This window comes from Macaca thibetana, chromosome 1 (assembly GCF_024542745.1).
Source record: "Macaca thibetana thibetana isolate TM-01 chromosome 1, ASM2454274v1, whole genome shotgun sequence".
Taxonomy (NCBI): domain Eukaryota; kingdom Metazoa; phylum Chordata; class Mammalia; order Primates; family Cercopithecidae; genus Macaca; species Macaca thibetana.
Genome location: NC_065578.1, coordinates 56,078,923 through 56,095,925, shown reverse-complemented (window position 1 = coordinate 56,095,925; position 17,003 = coordinate 56,078,923). Strand labels below are relative to the sequence as shown.

General features: G+C 37.5%; 1 protein-coding gene across 1 annotated transcript in view; it reads right to left on the bottom strand.

Moving 5' to 3' along the window:
- Nucleotides 1-16,713, bottom strand: part of C8A (complement C8 alpha chain) — a 63,292-nt gene extending 46,579 nt beyond the window's left edge. The window contains exons 1-2 of the mRNA XM_050751602.1: nt 16,504-16,713; nt 3,925-4,018 (exon numbers count right to left, since the gene is read on the bottom strand). Coding sequence (XP_050607559.1) covers nt 3,925-4,018; nt 16,504-16,580 — 171 coding nt within the window. The 5' untranslated portion in view covers nt 16,581-16,713. The remainder of the gene's footprint in view (nt 1-3,924; nt 4,019-16,503) is intronic.
- Between the last annotated feature and the right edge of the window lie 290 nt (nt 16,714-17,003).

Here is a 17,003-nt window from a genome sequence, read left to right as displayed (position 1 = left end):
ATTTTTAAATGAAATATATCTGAGAACATTGCAAAGATTCATAATAATACATGCAAAGAAATCATCACTTTGCCTGGTTTCTGATATACACTCAGTAAAAGTAGTTATCAATGTCATCATCATTCTTGTATCCAGCTGTTGGGCTACTTCAAAAGGAATTGAAGTGACCACTATGTCACTCATTACGCTCCAGGATGGTTCAGCGGGAGGCAGTAGTGTGGAGGGGTCAGCCGCAGAAGCTTTTTGGAGTCAGACTGACCAAGTTTTAAATCAAGGCTCTGTCATGTTCTTAATGGGTGACCCAAACAAAGTGGATGATGATGTCTGTCATTTACAGTTGGCTGTGAAAGTCAAACAAGATAATTTATTTAAGGCATTTGCACAATTGTCTGGTACATAGAAATTATTTAATAAATGGTGACTATTGCCTTCCTGTAGTATCTATACTGGGATACTGTCACCCTTCCTGTAGTATCTATACTGGGAATGTATAATGGGAATCTATGCTGTAGTATCTATACTGTCACCCTTCCTGTAGTATCTATACTGGGAATGATGGTGTAAGCCATAAGGTTCATTCCCATTGATTCCCTATTTTCTAGGTTGCTATCAAATAATGAAGATATTTACGTGGCAGGAAGGTTGGTGCCAATATTCCCTTAGGGACTTCTCCATGCTATTGCCTGTGGTTGGGATCATTAAGACACAATTTTCTTTTCTAACTGGTAGATAATATTTCCTTCCAGAAATGTACATTTTGTTTGGATGATTTTGAGAAGGAACGCACTAATAAAAAAAACTAGGGTGGTCTTTCACTTAATTAACAGAATTAATTACTTTAAGGATTACTTTAAAAACACATGTGTTTTTGAGTCGCTAAGTAAATAATTCTATTCTGATTTAAACTGCAAATCATTGTCTTGTGCTACCTGCTGTCTAAACTGAAACAAATAAGAAAAATTTAATTAAGATGTATAACAGGTTGAATAATGGCCACACAAAGATATCGAGTCCTAATTTATGGAACCTGTAAATTTTACCTTATTCGGAAAGCTGGCCATTGCAGACATCGTTAAAGTTTTTGAGATGAGGATATTACCCTGGATTGTCTGGATAGCATTAAGTGTCATCACAGTATCTTTGTAAGAAGGCAGAGAGAGATTACAGGCAGATACACAGAGGAGAAGACTCACAGATGAGGCAACAATGTGACCAGGGAGGCAGAGACCTCAGTGATTCAGCCACAAGGTAAGGATTGCCAATGCCACCAGAAGCTGGAAGAGGCAAATATTAGGTTGCTACAAAAGTAATTGTGGTTTTTGCTGTTACTTACTGCCAAAACTGCAATTACTTTTGCACCAACCTAATAACAGAGTCCCTTCTAGCGCCTTTAAGAGGGAGCATGGCTCTGCTGATACCTTGATTTCAGACTTCTGGCTTTCAGAACTGTAAGAGAATACATTTCTGTTGTTTTAAGCCACCAAGTTTGTGGGAATTTGTTCCAGTGGATTCAAGAAACTAATACAGGATGTCAGAGCAAAATGAGCATGTAGGGATCAAACACATTTAAACAGTAACAGTCTAAAATTCTTCAGCACTTCTCAGAGATGAGTGAGGTAGAATAACAAATTTCAGACTTTGATGTTGAATGAACTAGGTCAAAATTGTGTGTGTTCCACCACTTACTGCTATGCAATTTTGAATAACTCATCAGAAACATTCACAGAGCACCTCTCTGTCTGAATGGTGGGTCTGGAGGCAGGATGACCATTTGCAAACTTTGCAAGATCTCAGATGAGGAAAAAGCAGGGATTAATTCAGGGCAGTGGGACTGGGGATGAAGAGGAAGGCAGAGATCATTATTAGAAAAACAGCTGGCACTCCACAAATTAAAACTCTAATGAGATACTACCCTACTCCTGAAAGAACGGCCATAATTAAAAAATCAAAAAATAATAGATGTTGACATGGATGTGGTGAAAAGTGAACTCTTTTACACTGCTGGTGGCAATGTCAACTAGTACAACCATTATGGAAAACATTGTGGAGATTTTCTAAAGAACTAAAAGTAGAACTACCATTCAATCTAGCAGTCTCACTACTGGGTATCTACCTAAAGGGGAAAAAAAAAGTCATTATATACAAAAGAGACTGCGATGCATGTTTATAGTAGCACAATTCACAATTGGAAAATATGGAAACAACCTAAATGCCCATCAACCAATGAGTGGATAAAGAAAATGTGGTACATATACACCATGGAATACTAGTCAACCATAAAATGGAATGAAATGAATGGCCTTTGCAGCAACTTGGATGGACTTGGAGGCCATTATTGTAAGTGAAGTAACTCAGGAATTGAAAAGCAAATATGATATCTTCTCACTTATAAGTGGGAGCTAAGCTACGAGGATGCAAAGGCACAGGAATAATATAATGGACTTTGGGGACTTGGGGGAAAAGGTGGGGAGAGTGAGGGATGAAAGACTACACACTGGGTACAGTGTATACTGCTCGGGTGACGGGTGCACCAAAATCTCAGAAATCACCATGAAAGAACTTAACCATGTAACCAAAACCCATGTTCCCCAAAAGCTACTGAAATAAAAAAGAAAAAATAAAAGAAGGAAACCATCCGGAATTCCTTAAACATGTATTCTGAGACAGATGCATGAGAAGGGTTCTGTGTGCCTTACTCATATATTGCTCATAACAATTCTAGAAAGTAGGTACTCCTACTACTCCAATTTATACATAAGGAAACTGAGCACAGAGATGATTAAAAATATTCCCAAAGTAACAATGCAGATAAGAGGCAAAGCCGGATCTAAACTGCGGAACTGAATCTTAACACTGAAACTTGGCAGTAGTGTGCTAATAGACAAGGTTCAGGCAGTGAGTGGTATGCCGAGTGGGGAAGGGAGCATCTAATACAGGCATGTGTGTCTGAAGGGAATTTTAAAACAATAATAAAACAGACTAGAAGTTACACTGTGTTTTATTATGTATTTATATTTACAAGACAGGATCTGGCTCTGTCACCTAAGCTGGAGTGCAGTGGCACAATCCAAGCTCACGGCAGTCTCCAATGCCTGGGCTCAAGTGATCCTCCTGTCTCAGCCTCCTGAGTAGCTGGGACTCTAGGTGTGCACCGCTATGCCCAGCTAATTTTGTGTGTGTGTGTTTTTTTTTTGTAGAGAGCAAGTCTTGCTATGTTGCCGAGGCTGGTCTTGAACTCCTGGGCTCAAGTAATCCTCCTGCCTCAGCCTCCCAAAGTGCTGGGATTATAGATGTGAGCCACCACACCCAGCTGACTACGTTTTATTATCACTGTGAGCCAGGGATTCTGAACAAAGTCAGAATTTTAATGCTCCCCTCTGCCTGAGTGGAGGGCTCCCAACATCCCTCTTCCCTTCATATGTCAATGGTACTAGGGATCATTTTGAACTATTCAAAACCATTTAGATGGACAAAGTAGACACACCTCTGTTCATTGGGTGTGTTGGTCTTTTCCATAGATGAAAATGGAATTCTCAAGAACACACCTGGGACATCCCCTGGATTATCTCATCTCCTCATGGGCAGTTTGGTATTTTGTTTCTAAGCAATTAGTTTCTCCAGAAGACTCTCATTAGTGGGCAAGAGATTTGCCACGACTCAGACAGAAATAAACGTGCCTATGTACAGATAGCGACTTTTCTACCTATGAGCCATAACACACATCTTTTGCAGCCTCACTCAACACTACCCTACAAACAAAATCGGGAGACGCAGAAACAAATGTCACCGTCCATGTACAATGGCTTTCAAACAACAATTTCTAGACCCAGTTTCTCACCAGGCCCTTAGACATAGTGATCTGCTTAATCTCCATTTGAATGCCTAATACACACATCAAATATGAAATGCCCCAAAACCGGTTACCCTTTTGTCCTGGCATGGAAAGCAATCCGTCCACTCTGACCAGTTGCTCAGCTGGCAGGTAACTGCTGTGGGTGTGGCTGCCCGTCTTACTCTCCTAAAGAAAGGAAAGATCCCTGCATCAATTTTGAGATGCAAAATTTAAGCAAATGAGAAAGCTGTGCACATTTTCCTTCCAGTAAAACACGGTTTGAAAGAAATGAGGAACGAACATTTATTGTACTCCTACTTTATGTAGAAATGCCAACAGAAGTGAGAGAGTGTATGGTGCCAGAGGGTTTATATAAATTATCCCTTTAATACCATATCAGTCCCCCATGCATCAAATTATTATAATTTTAGAGAGAAGAATATTAAAGAGGGCTAACAATTTTTGAAGAGCCAAAGTAGCAGAAAGCTCAGTGGTTAAGAATGTGGAGTCTGGGGTAAGAGGATTGGGTTTGAATCTTAACCACCACTTGCTGACTTTGAAAACTTGAGTAAATTACTTAATATCTCTGAACTACAGCTTTCCCCTCTGTAAAACTACGCTAAAAATAACATTACCTAAAAGGGTTATTGAAAGTGTATTGAAATGCTTATGAAAGGTTTACTACAAGATGACTTTCATTATTACATGCTGGGACATTATGTGGATTATCTCATTTAATCCCTATAACAATCCTTGGAGATACATATTATTAGATCTATTTTATGTACAGTGTAAGAAAGCTGGGATTCCTAAAAGCTAAATAGCCCTGAAGTCATAGCCCAGGAACAACAGAGGCAAAAATGGAACTGGTTGGTTTGATGGCAAAACCCGTTACCTGCTCCTCATCATGCTACTGCCTCATTTTATGAATCAGCCAACAGACGTGAGAGAGTGTATCTCCAAGCCCACGATCCTTCTCTTACCCCATGCTTCCCCCTCACCAATTAAAAAGCCTACTCAGGGAAAGGGGGACAAGCCACAAGCTTGCCTGGCTTCCACATTAGCCTCTTCCCATAGCATCACTGCTACAACTTCAAGGCCAGGTTGGCCCACGGGGAAAGTGGGAACATCTTCTGTTAACACTAGAATTACCACAGCCTCTGAGAGCCAGGCAGCCACCGCTGTGAAGAATGGCATGATTATAACCCTCGTGTAGGAACAGAAAGTGTTTCAAATCTCATGCTAATTATGTAATGAATTTGATGAATAATGACACCTAAGTTGAAACTCCACACAAGGAGCCAAGGGATAGTTCAGAAAATTTTGTCTATCTTTAACTCTGGTTCTCTAACTTTTGGTCTCAGGATACCTTTGCATTTCTGCAAATTACTAAAGACCTCAAAGAGCTGGTAAGTGGGCTAGATCTACCAATATTCACAGAATTCAAAATTAAAACTGAGAAATTTAAAAAATACTTGTTTATTAACTTATTTAAAATTACAATAACAAACCTATTACATGTTACCATAAATGTACATTTTTTCAAATCCCTTTAATGTCTGGTTTAGAAGAAAGTAGCTAGAATCTTATTTCTGCTTCTTCATCCAATCTGTTGCTATATATTGATTTGGTTGAAATCTATGAAGAAAACTCAGCCTCACATGGTTATGTAGTTGAAAAGGGGAGGAGTGTTTTAACAGCCTTTTCCAATAACTGTGGATGCTCTCTTTTGGTATTAAATGAAAACTTGACAAGAGGCAATTTCTTACATGTTAGTGGCATGTGGAACCTGAAAGCATATCAGTGAATTTTTTGTTCTCTGTCACATTAAAATCCATTGGTCTCTACACTTTGAATGGATCTTGTGCCCACATACAATTTTTATAACATCAGGCATTCGAAATTTGGAAAATCATGGTTCACTGAGTATGTGCCTTACAAATATTAATACATTTCACTGTATAATATCTAAACATCAAACTTGTTAATATCACCAGTGATCTCGTCAAGTTCATGGTAGTGGATATGTTTCCAAAATTTTAATTTTCTCATAGAAACTCCAATCTTGTTATTAGTAACAGGTAATGTTATTTGTTTTCCTTGAAATGATAGGGTCTCTGCATCTTTTTATACAATGCATGGCAAATATCTAAGCCCAAATAACCATAGTTTGGCAGTTTTTTCATCAAGAAAAAATGGTGTTCCAGGAAAAAAAGTGGTCTTATTGACTGATGTTTATGTCCCCCAAAAATTTATATGTTGAAACCTAATCCCCAATCTGATGGTATTAGGAGGTGGGACTTTTGGGAGGTGACTAGGTCATCAGGGTGAAGCCCTCATGAATGGAATTAGTGCCCTCATTAAAGAGATCACAGGGACCTCCCACATCCCTTCCACCACGTGAGGACACAGCTAGAAGATGATTACCCGTTAACCAAAAAAGTAGACCCTCACCAGACACTGAATCTGCCAGCGCCTTGATCTTGGACTTCCCAGTCTCCAGAACTGTGAAGAATAAATGCTTGCTGCTTAAACATCTAGTCTATAGTAATTTGTTACAGTAGTCCAAGTAGTAAGACAAGTGGTTACCTTAACTTACAGCTCAAATAATTGCTTTTCCTCAAGACAATCATCATACTCAGTACATACTCAGTGATTTCTCTATGCATTCTTCCCATTTTGTTACATAGAATACTTAAGTCACATCTATTCAAGGATTGAGGTTTAATTAAATTAACAATTCTTACTGCTTCTAGAAGGACTTTCTTAAGTAAAACTTAAAACTTAGGAGTTTTGTTTGTTTGTGTGTTCTTTCCTGTGAGTTTAGTGCCACTGCCTTGATTTTGACCAAGGTCCTAGCAGTTTTATCCATTGGTGCCTCTGTACCATCGGTGCAACTGTAAACACAGTAAAAGGGTAAAATAATGTCTTACCATTATTATGAGAACTGTTTTGAACTTACAGGTCCCCTGAGAAGATATTGGGGACTTCCTGGGGTCTGCAGAACACACTTTGAGAAGCTCTAATCTGTAACACGGTGCTAGCAGGCAGAAGCCCTCCCATCCCTTCAAAGAAAACGTCATTGCCCAGCTCACAATCTTCCCCCTACATCAATTCCTGTCCTCATGCTGGGAGGCTCATCATCCCTACAAATGAGTCATCCAACTCTCTGGTTGCTTGGTTGCTCCTCTTCCTCATCTGTAATAATCTTCTCTTCTGAACCTTCTCACTCTCTAAAACAACTTCTCCTCCAAGCCATTCATTCATGAATCACCTGTGAATAGTTACTTGGGGGCTCCACAGCCTCTTGTCTTTCTATCTTACAGGCTTAAGGGGATTCCCACTGCGCTTCTTCTTGAACCTCATTGGGATCTCCATTATCTCGACATCTAAGCTTCCTCCCTTTCAATAAGAACTCCTCTTATCTTTATTTACCTTTATAACCAGTTTTGATTCCATGATTCATCACTTTAAAATCTTACCTATATTCTAAACACCTAGACCCCACTGTTCCCTCGATCACACCTAACTGTAAATCCCAACCCTGAATGAATCCGATTATCTACCCCTTTACTTTGGTTAATTCCTATGTATCTTTCATTCTCATCATAAACATCAATTCCTTAGGGAAATATTTCCTGATATCCAGACTGGTTGAAAACCTCCTTCATATGATTTGGTCAATCTCTGCACATTTTCTCAATATTTAATTATCAAACTTGTAATATTTGTAAAATTTATTTTTTCTCTACCAGATTCTAGGCTCTATGAATGCAGAAACTGTCTATATTTGCTACAGAGTTCCCAGCACCTGTCATGGGCCAAGGCCACGGAAAGTGCTCAGTAAATATTTACAAAAGGAAAAAAAGAAGGAAGGGAAAGAGGGAGGGAAAAAAGGAAGGAAGGAAGGAAGGAAGGAAGGAAGGAAGGAAGGAAGGAAGAAGGAAGGAAGGAGAAGGAGGGAGAGAAGGGACTGAGATAGGGAGGGAAGAGAAAGAATAAAACCAATTTGTGGGATATAGACAGTGACACTGTTGAGATATTTATTTGAACCTGATTCTTATAATCTAAATTAAATTAGATCCTGGTATCTCGACATTCAAATGGCTCAGGGTTTGTTACACACGTCATTTTTCTAATAGACTGTTCTAATAATAAAAGTTTGAAGTGTGGGAACATGGATAATCGGAAGGAGAGAGAGAAGGTATAGGGAGAAGGTTTGGGAACAGGAAAGGACTCCAGCATTATTTCTGCATCTCACTACAGAATTGTCAAGATAATGTCACTGTAAGCCCATAGAGACTGCATTATGTGTCAAACCGGAGGGAAACAGTACTAATGGATGGAAGCAAAAGCCTAGACAGAGCAGTGGTGTATTGCTGTAGTTTCAAAAGCCTTGTGACCTGATGTCTAGACGGAGGCATACATGCTAATGCTATCACGGAGGCCAGAGTACAGAAAGTACACCAGGACCATTCATTAAAGTTGTTACAGGGCTCCAACCTTTTAGCCAATACCAATGTGACCAACATTTTATTATTCCAATAATTTTTTCAATGTAGTTCATTTTTTGATCATTATAAAAGTAATACATTCTCATTACAGAGAACATGGGAAAGATTATAAATGAAAAGAATTTTCCCAAATTTTACTATCATGAATATTTAGTTATATTTTCTTCTGTTTATTTTCATAACACATTGAGGTCATACTGAGTATTACATTTTATATCCTGATTCTTCCACTTAATAATAGAGCAGAAACCTAAACTATTTATGGTAATACACATTGTTCCACTCCCCTTACATTAAACAATTGGATTATTGAGTCCCCAGTTTTTCAGTATTCAAGTTATTTGTTGAAGATATATCCTGTAGAGTGGGATGACTGCATTGAAGGGATTTTAGAACTTATGGCACATATTGCCAAATGGCTTTCCAAAAGAACTGTATAAATTGTTTAATTACTTAAGGAGCCATTCATAATTCTGTGGCCTAATAAATCTTGGAAAATATTTTTAAGGCATCTCTCAGCTGGCAAAATTCTACTCAATCAGTAAGACATTTAATATGGAGCACAGGGACTTAGGAGTCTTTGCTTCTCATCTTCAGTTTGCCTCTCACCTGCTGGGCTACTATGAGCAAGCTGCTTTAATTGACTTTAAGTTTTTTAATCTGTGGAATGAGCACAATTCTATATGGTGCTATTGCAGCATTTCTCAAAGAGTACCCTGCAGAGTACAGTTCCTGAGATATGCACAGGGGTCGGGGAGGAAGAGGAGAAAAGTTCCATGGTCAAATACATTTGGATGAACTGCATACACCATACCATTCTTGGATATTTAAAATGCCCAATAACATATTAAAGGCTCAGAGAGTTTCTGCATTTTAATTTGCTTACCCTGGCATTTCCCAAATTTTGTGAGGAAACACAGGCCATTTCTTTTTTTATGCATCATCTGTAAGGCTATGTAACACAGTTGAAACACTGATGTAAAAGAAAGAGGTTTAGAGTTCAGCAAATATGCATTTGAATCTGATTTCTGCTACTTACTGAATTTCAATTTTCTTATAGCTATAAAACAGGGAAAATTGTTTGCAAGACTATTTTGAGTATGGGGTGAGATCATGTATGTAAAATCTCAAGCACAAGCCTGGCATACATGTTAGCGTCACTCTAACCTTGTCAACCTCACACATGCTCATCAAACCTCTCCGTCTTCATCAAAAATGTATTGAATGTACTCGGATAGGGCTGTGGACAAGTGACATGCTTCCCATCTGCCTTTTAAAATAGAGCAGCTTATTGCGCAAAGGGTCTAAAACCTAGAGTTGAATAAGCAACGTGCAAGTTAAATACTTGACCCAGAATGTGGCCACTTCAGCAACTTAGAAAAGAAAATAATTAATTAGCTACCAATCCTAGGCTAGAAGGTCAGAAAGCCCAACCCTGATGATTACCAGGGTGTTGTCCTAATAAATTGGCTCAGCTTGTATTAAAATCTGATTATCACTAATCATATAATCTTGAGCCAGTCCCATCCAGTTACATGGAGATTCCATCATACAACAGAGGTATTTTAGATTTAACTTTGAAAGCGCTCAGTCTTCAGCAACCTCCATGTTGCTAAGTCCAGTAGAAAGTTGTCTGGTTTTGTTTTACTTGCCCTCTGCTATGGTTTATTTGTCCCCACTCATGTTGACTGCATGAGTGTAATAAGTAGGGGGGAAAAAACAAAACTCATATTGAAACTTGATTCCCGATGTGGCAGTGTTGGGCCTGGTGGGAGGTGTTTGGGTCCTGAGACAGATCCCTCAGGAAAGGCTTAGTGCTGCTTTTGCAGTAGTGAGTGGGTTCTCCTGGCTAGACAGACTCATTCTCGCTGGTTCCCATGGAAATTAGTTGTTATAAAGCAAGGTTCCTCCTCCTGTTTGGTCCCCTTCAAATGTGCCCACTTCCTTTTTTACCTTCTCTGCCATGTTTTGACGCAGCACAAAAGTCCTCACCAGGATGTTCCTATTTTCTTTATAGAACTTAAAGTATATAAAATATTTGCATATACTTTTCTAGAACAGAAGCTTCATGAGAGCTAAGAGCAAGGACTTTGTCTTTCTCATTTATATCCCCAGGGCCCAGAACAATGCCCGGCATATATTGGGTGCTCAATAAAACAAAATAAGCATGTATATGTCAATTAAAAAAGGAAAAGCTCTCACCAGAAGCCAAGCAGATGCTGGCACCATGCTTCTTGTACAGCTTGCACAACCATGAGCCAAATAGACCTCTTTCCTTTATAAACTACACAGCTTCAGGTATTCCTTTATAACAACACAAAACTGACTAACACACAGTCTGTTAACCACTTTTTTCTTCATGAGAACTTTCATCTCTTGGACTTCTTCAGCATAATTCCTCCTCACTCTCTTCCTACCTCTGGCCAGTTCTCCTCCAAAAACTGGAATTCTTCAAGGTGCAGTCTGGTCTTTCTTCTTTTTCTCTTTCTGCTTTTCTCACCCTTAAGAAGGTAAGATCCATGTCCTTGGCTTCATACACGATCTGTGCAAATGTTTCTACATTTAGGCCTTCAACTTAGACTAGTCCTCTGTAATCCTGTTTTGTTTATCCAACTTCTCCATTTGATATGTCTATCAAATGCCTCTTAGACATGGCAAACTTAATGGTTCCACATCTAAACTATTCATTTTCTCTTTTAAGCAGTTCCTTGTTATGCCTTCCTGTGGGCCAAGACCTTCTTCTACTTTACCTTTCTCCAATCCATTCTCTGCACAGCAATGAAGATAATTTTTTCAAATGAGAAATAAGATAATATCCTTCCTTTATAAGACTCTCAGTGATTTTTGTTTTGTGTGTGTGTTTTACTACACATAGACTCAAATCCAAATTTCTCATTGTGGTGCCTAAGGTCCTCTGGGATCTGGCCTCCATCCAATTTTTTGACTTCTTCTTAAGGCATTTCTCTGCTTTCATGCTACTCTCATTCTTCAGTCCTCAAACATGACAAGCCACTTCCAATCACAGAGTCTTAGCACAGGTGATCCCTCCGCTTTACCCTGCTCTTTACCTAGCTTCTCCCTACCGCCCTTCACATCTCAGTTTAAATGCCACCTCCACAGAAAATTCCCTCAATCAGCCTGTCTTTAGATTGCTCTGATATCCTCTAACAAAAGGCCCATTTATTTCCTTTGCAGTATTTATCACAATGTAAAAGAAAATTTTTTTTTTCTTTTGAGACAGAGTCTTGCTCTGTTGCTTACATCAGAGTGCAGTGGCACAATCTTGGCTCACTGCAGCCTCCAGCTCCCAGTTTCAAGCGATTCTCATGCCTCAGTGTCTCAAGTAGCTGAGACTACAGGCATGTACCACCATGCCCAGCTAATTTTTTTGTATTTTTAGTAGAGACCGGGTTTCACCGTATTGGTCAGGATGGTCTCGAACCCCTGAGCTCAAGTGATCCGCCTGCCTCGTCCTCCCAAAGTGCTAGGATTACAGGTGTGAGCCACCACGCCCACAATTTTTAAGATAATATTTTTGGTTACATATTTATTGAGTCCATCGCTACGCTATAAATTCCATGAGTGTTGAAACATTATCTGTTCAGTTTATTACCTAACACCTAGCATACCTGTAATATTTATTTATTGAATGAATGAAAAAATAAATCCAAAAAAGTATCCACTGTGTGCTAGATGCACATAGAATTCCATACAGAACTTTAAGTTCCAAGCATGTACTGGGCTCTCCTGCAGTATTTGCAGAACGCTATTTCCTCCACAGAATGCTAATCATATCTCATTCATCTGGCCAAACCTTTCCACTTCAGTTCATTCTCTCCAGATAGCTTTCCTTAGCCTGCCTGTCCTATGCTAACATAGTGCCATATACGTAGAGCTTCTAACACTTTATTCCTACTCCTAGACTGCAAGCTCTAGAAGACTGAAATCATGACTGTATTGCTCACCATTGTACCCTAGTGCTGAGCACAGTATCTCGAATATATTATCTCATATAATCTTAAGTTATTCATTAACATTTCACAAGAACCCTGTGGGGGTAGGAAGTACTATTTCCATTTTATAGATGAGTAAAACGATTCATAAGAAGTTGAAATAACTGGCTTAAGGTTCTGTAGGTAGAAAGTGGCAAGGCCAGAATTCAAACCAACAAAGATTCCAAAGCCTATGCATTTTTTAAGCATTCCAAGATGTATTCTGAAGGATTTCTGACAAAAGAGAAACAGGGTAATAAAAATAATTTTCTAAAGGCTTACCATGTACCAGGTTCTGTTATAAGTACTTTACATAAACTTACTCAAGTCCTGACAAAAACTCTATGAAATATGTATTAGCTCCATTTCATAGATGAAAAAAAAAAAAAATGAAGCCTAGGAAGTTTAAGCAACTGGCCCAAGTTCCATAGCCACTACGTGGTGATGCCAGGACTTAATGCCAGATTGATTATACTTTATAGACCAGACCCAATGCCACCTGAAGTATTGCTAAAGATTAGTTACCCTAAATAAAAGTCTCCATATTACATGATTCACTTTTCAGTCACATCCACTACTCCAATTGTTTTTATTAATTAAAAATTCATGTTTCCTGAATACACATCAATTTTCAGTCGTCTGGACTACTATTAAAAATATTCACATGGCCTTGGCCAAAGATGCTTTGGTAAATATACTCTGATGTCCACAAAAGCAATAAAATAAAAAGGGACATCATGATTGAAACTTCTTTAGGGTCAACTGCCTATAGGCCCACTTAACAAAAAGAAACAGCTTTAGATGCTTAGATAGTTGTCCTCTGTGTTTGGGATCCTCAGTCACGTTTTTAAAATTCCCCTAAGGAATTCTGCTTTTCATCAATGGAAAAGTTGGGTTGAAAATGTTGGCCTTCAACTGATGGATAATAAAAACAACACTCTTAGAAGAATGTAATAAGGGTTAAATTGGCCAGTATTCGTAAATGCCTATCAGAGTTAGCTTGTTATTGAATACTCCTCTTCTTTCTCTAGGGTTCAGTTTCTTGCTCTGTAACATGAGTGGATTAAGCTAGATACTAAATCCTTCCTAATTCTAAAGACCAACAAAATAGAAATAATGGAACTAGCATACAAGAACTTTGAAAGAGTTATTGTAAATATGCTCTATTATTTGAGGAGAATTAAGAAGCTAATGAGAAGGGTAGCAGAAGATATTAAAAGATACCAAATGAGACATTTAAAACTGAAAATTATATTAACTCAAATTTAAAATTCAATGGATAGGCTCAACAGCAGATTAAACATTGCAGAACAAAAAATTAATACATATGTAGTTATAGAAACCAAAATGAAACAGAAAATAAACCGCCAACAACAAAAAAAAGAAAGAGCATCAGTGACCTGAGGGACTTTATCCAGCAGGCTAGCATCTCTGTAATTGGACTATCAGAAAGAGAGATGAGAATGTATGGGGCAGAAAACATATATGAATGAATCATTGCAAAAATTTTCAAATTTGATGAAAACTATAAACCCACAAAACCATATCACCTTGGAATTAGAAAAATATAAATCTAAAAGATGGCCCAAAAAAGAAGAAAATAGAAACAAATAAGACATGGGACAAATAGAAAACAAATAGTAAAATGGTGAACTCAAGCCCAAGTTTATCAATAATTATATTTGATGTAAATGGTCTAATTACTATAATTAAAAGACAGAGGTTGTGAGACTAGCTAAAGAAAGCCTCATCTATGTATGTTCACATGAATTATATTTTTAAATATAGTCATATAAGTTAAAATAAAATAATAGAAAAAGATTTGCCATGCACATACAGATCATAAGAAAGCAAGGATAACTATATGTATTAATGATAAATGAAATAGGTTGTAGAACAAGGACCATTGTCCTTGGGGTAATGGAAGCCTTTCATGATAATAAGGGGGTAAATTATCAAGCAGTCAGAATAATTCTAGATATGTGTGTGTGTGTATTTAATAACATAGCTTTAAAATACATGGAGCTAAAACTGATAGAACTGTAAGTAGGCAAATCCACAAATACAGTTGGAGATTGCAAGATTCTTTTCTCAGTAATCAATAGAACAAGATGAAAACTTGAGTGAGATTAACAATCAGCTTGACTTAATTGACTTGGAACTACACTGAACAACAGAATAATGCACTTTTTTGAGCGTATGGAATATTCACTAAGGTTGGCCACACTCATAGTAAAAACCAAATCCCAATACATTAAAAGAATTGCAATTAAAACTTCCAGGCAAATTAAAAACTTGAAAACTCTAAGCAGCATACATACTGGAAAGGTGTTATTTGTATAAAACATGTAATAGAGATCCACTGATTTTGAGGCTGAAGATTATAACTTCCTTCCATCACCATTGTTTTAAAATTTTTTTTTCAAATACATACTTTTAATTAAGATTTTATAATGAGCAAACGTTAAACATGGACTTATAAAATAAATGTGTGCCATTAAAATGTAAATCTATATATTATCTGTTTTCAATGTTAGAGCTCATGTGAAATTTTATTTTGCAGGGGAAAAGAGTGCTATTACTTAAAAATAAAGTTTAAAATCTCTGACTGATCAGAAAGATCCATGCCAACTGGTATATTATAAATTTGTTCTGTCTGATTATTGTCAACCATCAAGAGAATGAAAATACCAAAAAATAACAATAACAATCACACAAAGCACTGGTAACAGCTTTCACTGAACACTTGCTAGGTAATAGGTAATAGGTATTGATCTAAGTACTTTCATGCATTTAATTTTTGTTCTTTCTTTCCTCCCATTTTACAGGTGAGGAAAATGAAGCTTGGAAAAATTAAATAACTTGCCTGAGATCAGACAGCTAGTAAATGTCAGTGCCAGAATTTGAACCTAATAAAATCTTTTCACCATGTAGCTTTTCACTTTCAAAGTCAGTGTCAGACACACTGGTATTAGATACAAAGACCTCATGATTTCCTTCTTCAGCACTTTGTAAAGTATTTAATTGGTTCTATTTTGCCTTGACTTGAAATTTGCCTCTTCACTGGTCTGTCTTGTTTGATAAGTTCATCAAACATCAAGACTCTTTGTTCATTTTCAAAAAGGATTACAATGATAAGCTTTTATAATTAAGAATATCTCGGCGGAGATTTCCTTTACCACAGTTCTCTTGCTTTATCTTCTAATTATTAGAGATGAATTTTCTGATTTCAAAATTGTATTTCCTTTAAATACAAGTTACAGATTAACTGCTTTTAAAAATGCTTTCCTCCCTTCTGAACTGTTACTTAAAGGAACTCTCACTTGCTCTAGCATTTAAAAGCACTAATGATTCAAAATTGCATCATCTATCAAGAATTATAATTAAATAATTCTATTTAACATCTTTAATGTTTGGGAGAAAGGGATTGCTTTAAAGCTATCCCAAAGGTGAAATAAAGGACTGCTTAGGCTCCACAAAATATTTAATATTAAGATACAAAAAAAAAAAAAAAACTCATGAAGCTAGGTTGGAAATCTCAAGAAAATAGAATGGGTAAAATGCAATGTACATATGAAACTATATCACCTCCCTCTATTATCCCATAGCAAAAGATAAAGTCAGTTTTAGAATTAAATGACCCAGCATCTCTATAGTCCTTTGCCTCCCCCAAAGTGATTTTGAACACATTATCTAATTTTATCCTCCCTCAAAACTATGAGACAGGTACTCTTATGAAGCTCTTTTACAGATAAGAAAGTAGGGGTTAAGTTAACTGTTCAGCACCACTCAGGAGAACTATCATTTATTAAGTGTCTACTATAAGCTGAGTACATTTTATATTCAGGATCTTATTTTATCTACATTAACTCTTATAGAAGAGGTATTATTATTCTCATTTTACAGCTAGGGAAACTAAGGATCAAACAGATTAAATGATTTACCCTGAATTACTCAGCTTCTAAGCATTAGAGCTGTGATTTACACGTAGGCCAATTTAGCACGGTCTTTTCACTGTCCCATCCTCCTCCACGGGAGTAGCAATAACATGAAAAGAGGTTATTTTCCATTCCAACACAGCCTCTGCTGCAAACATAAAAGTGTCTTAGTTCCCCAGCAGGCGATTCCTATGTGCAAGTTTTGCAGAGACATATGGCCCACTTACTGGTTCACCTTCTCCTGTGCAGTTACCCCAGGCTGACAAGTCATCAAAGACAAGATGAAGAAAACAACAGCAAACATCTCAGCCAGAAGCCACCGCGCTATATTACCTTGAAGGAATAAAACTATCTATTCAGGAAATTGGAGTAAAAGATGTCTACAGGCTGGGACCTGTAAGATCTATCTGATGTTAGAAACTCACCCAGATACACACAAATTCGCACAGAACTCAATTGATTCTCTTTCAAATGTGGTTAAATAGTAACCAGAGTATTGATTACCTAAATACTCTAAAAATGTTCCAGACACCAAAGGTCACTGCCCTTTAGACCTTTTGAAAAACAATATCCATGTGGTTAAGGAAAAGAAGATATTTAACCAACAACAGCTTAGCAAAGAGGTCTTATTTTCAAACAGAGACAAAAACCAAACCACGATGCAGTTCTAGAATTCCTGGTCTTTTCCGGTATCTCTTGGAACTTCTGAGGTCAGATCAATCTATTT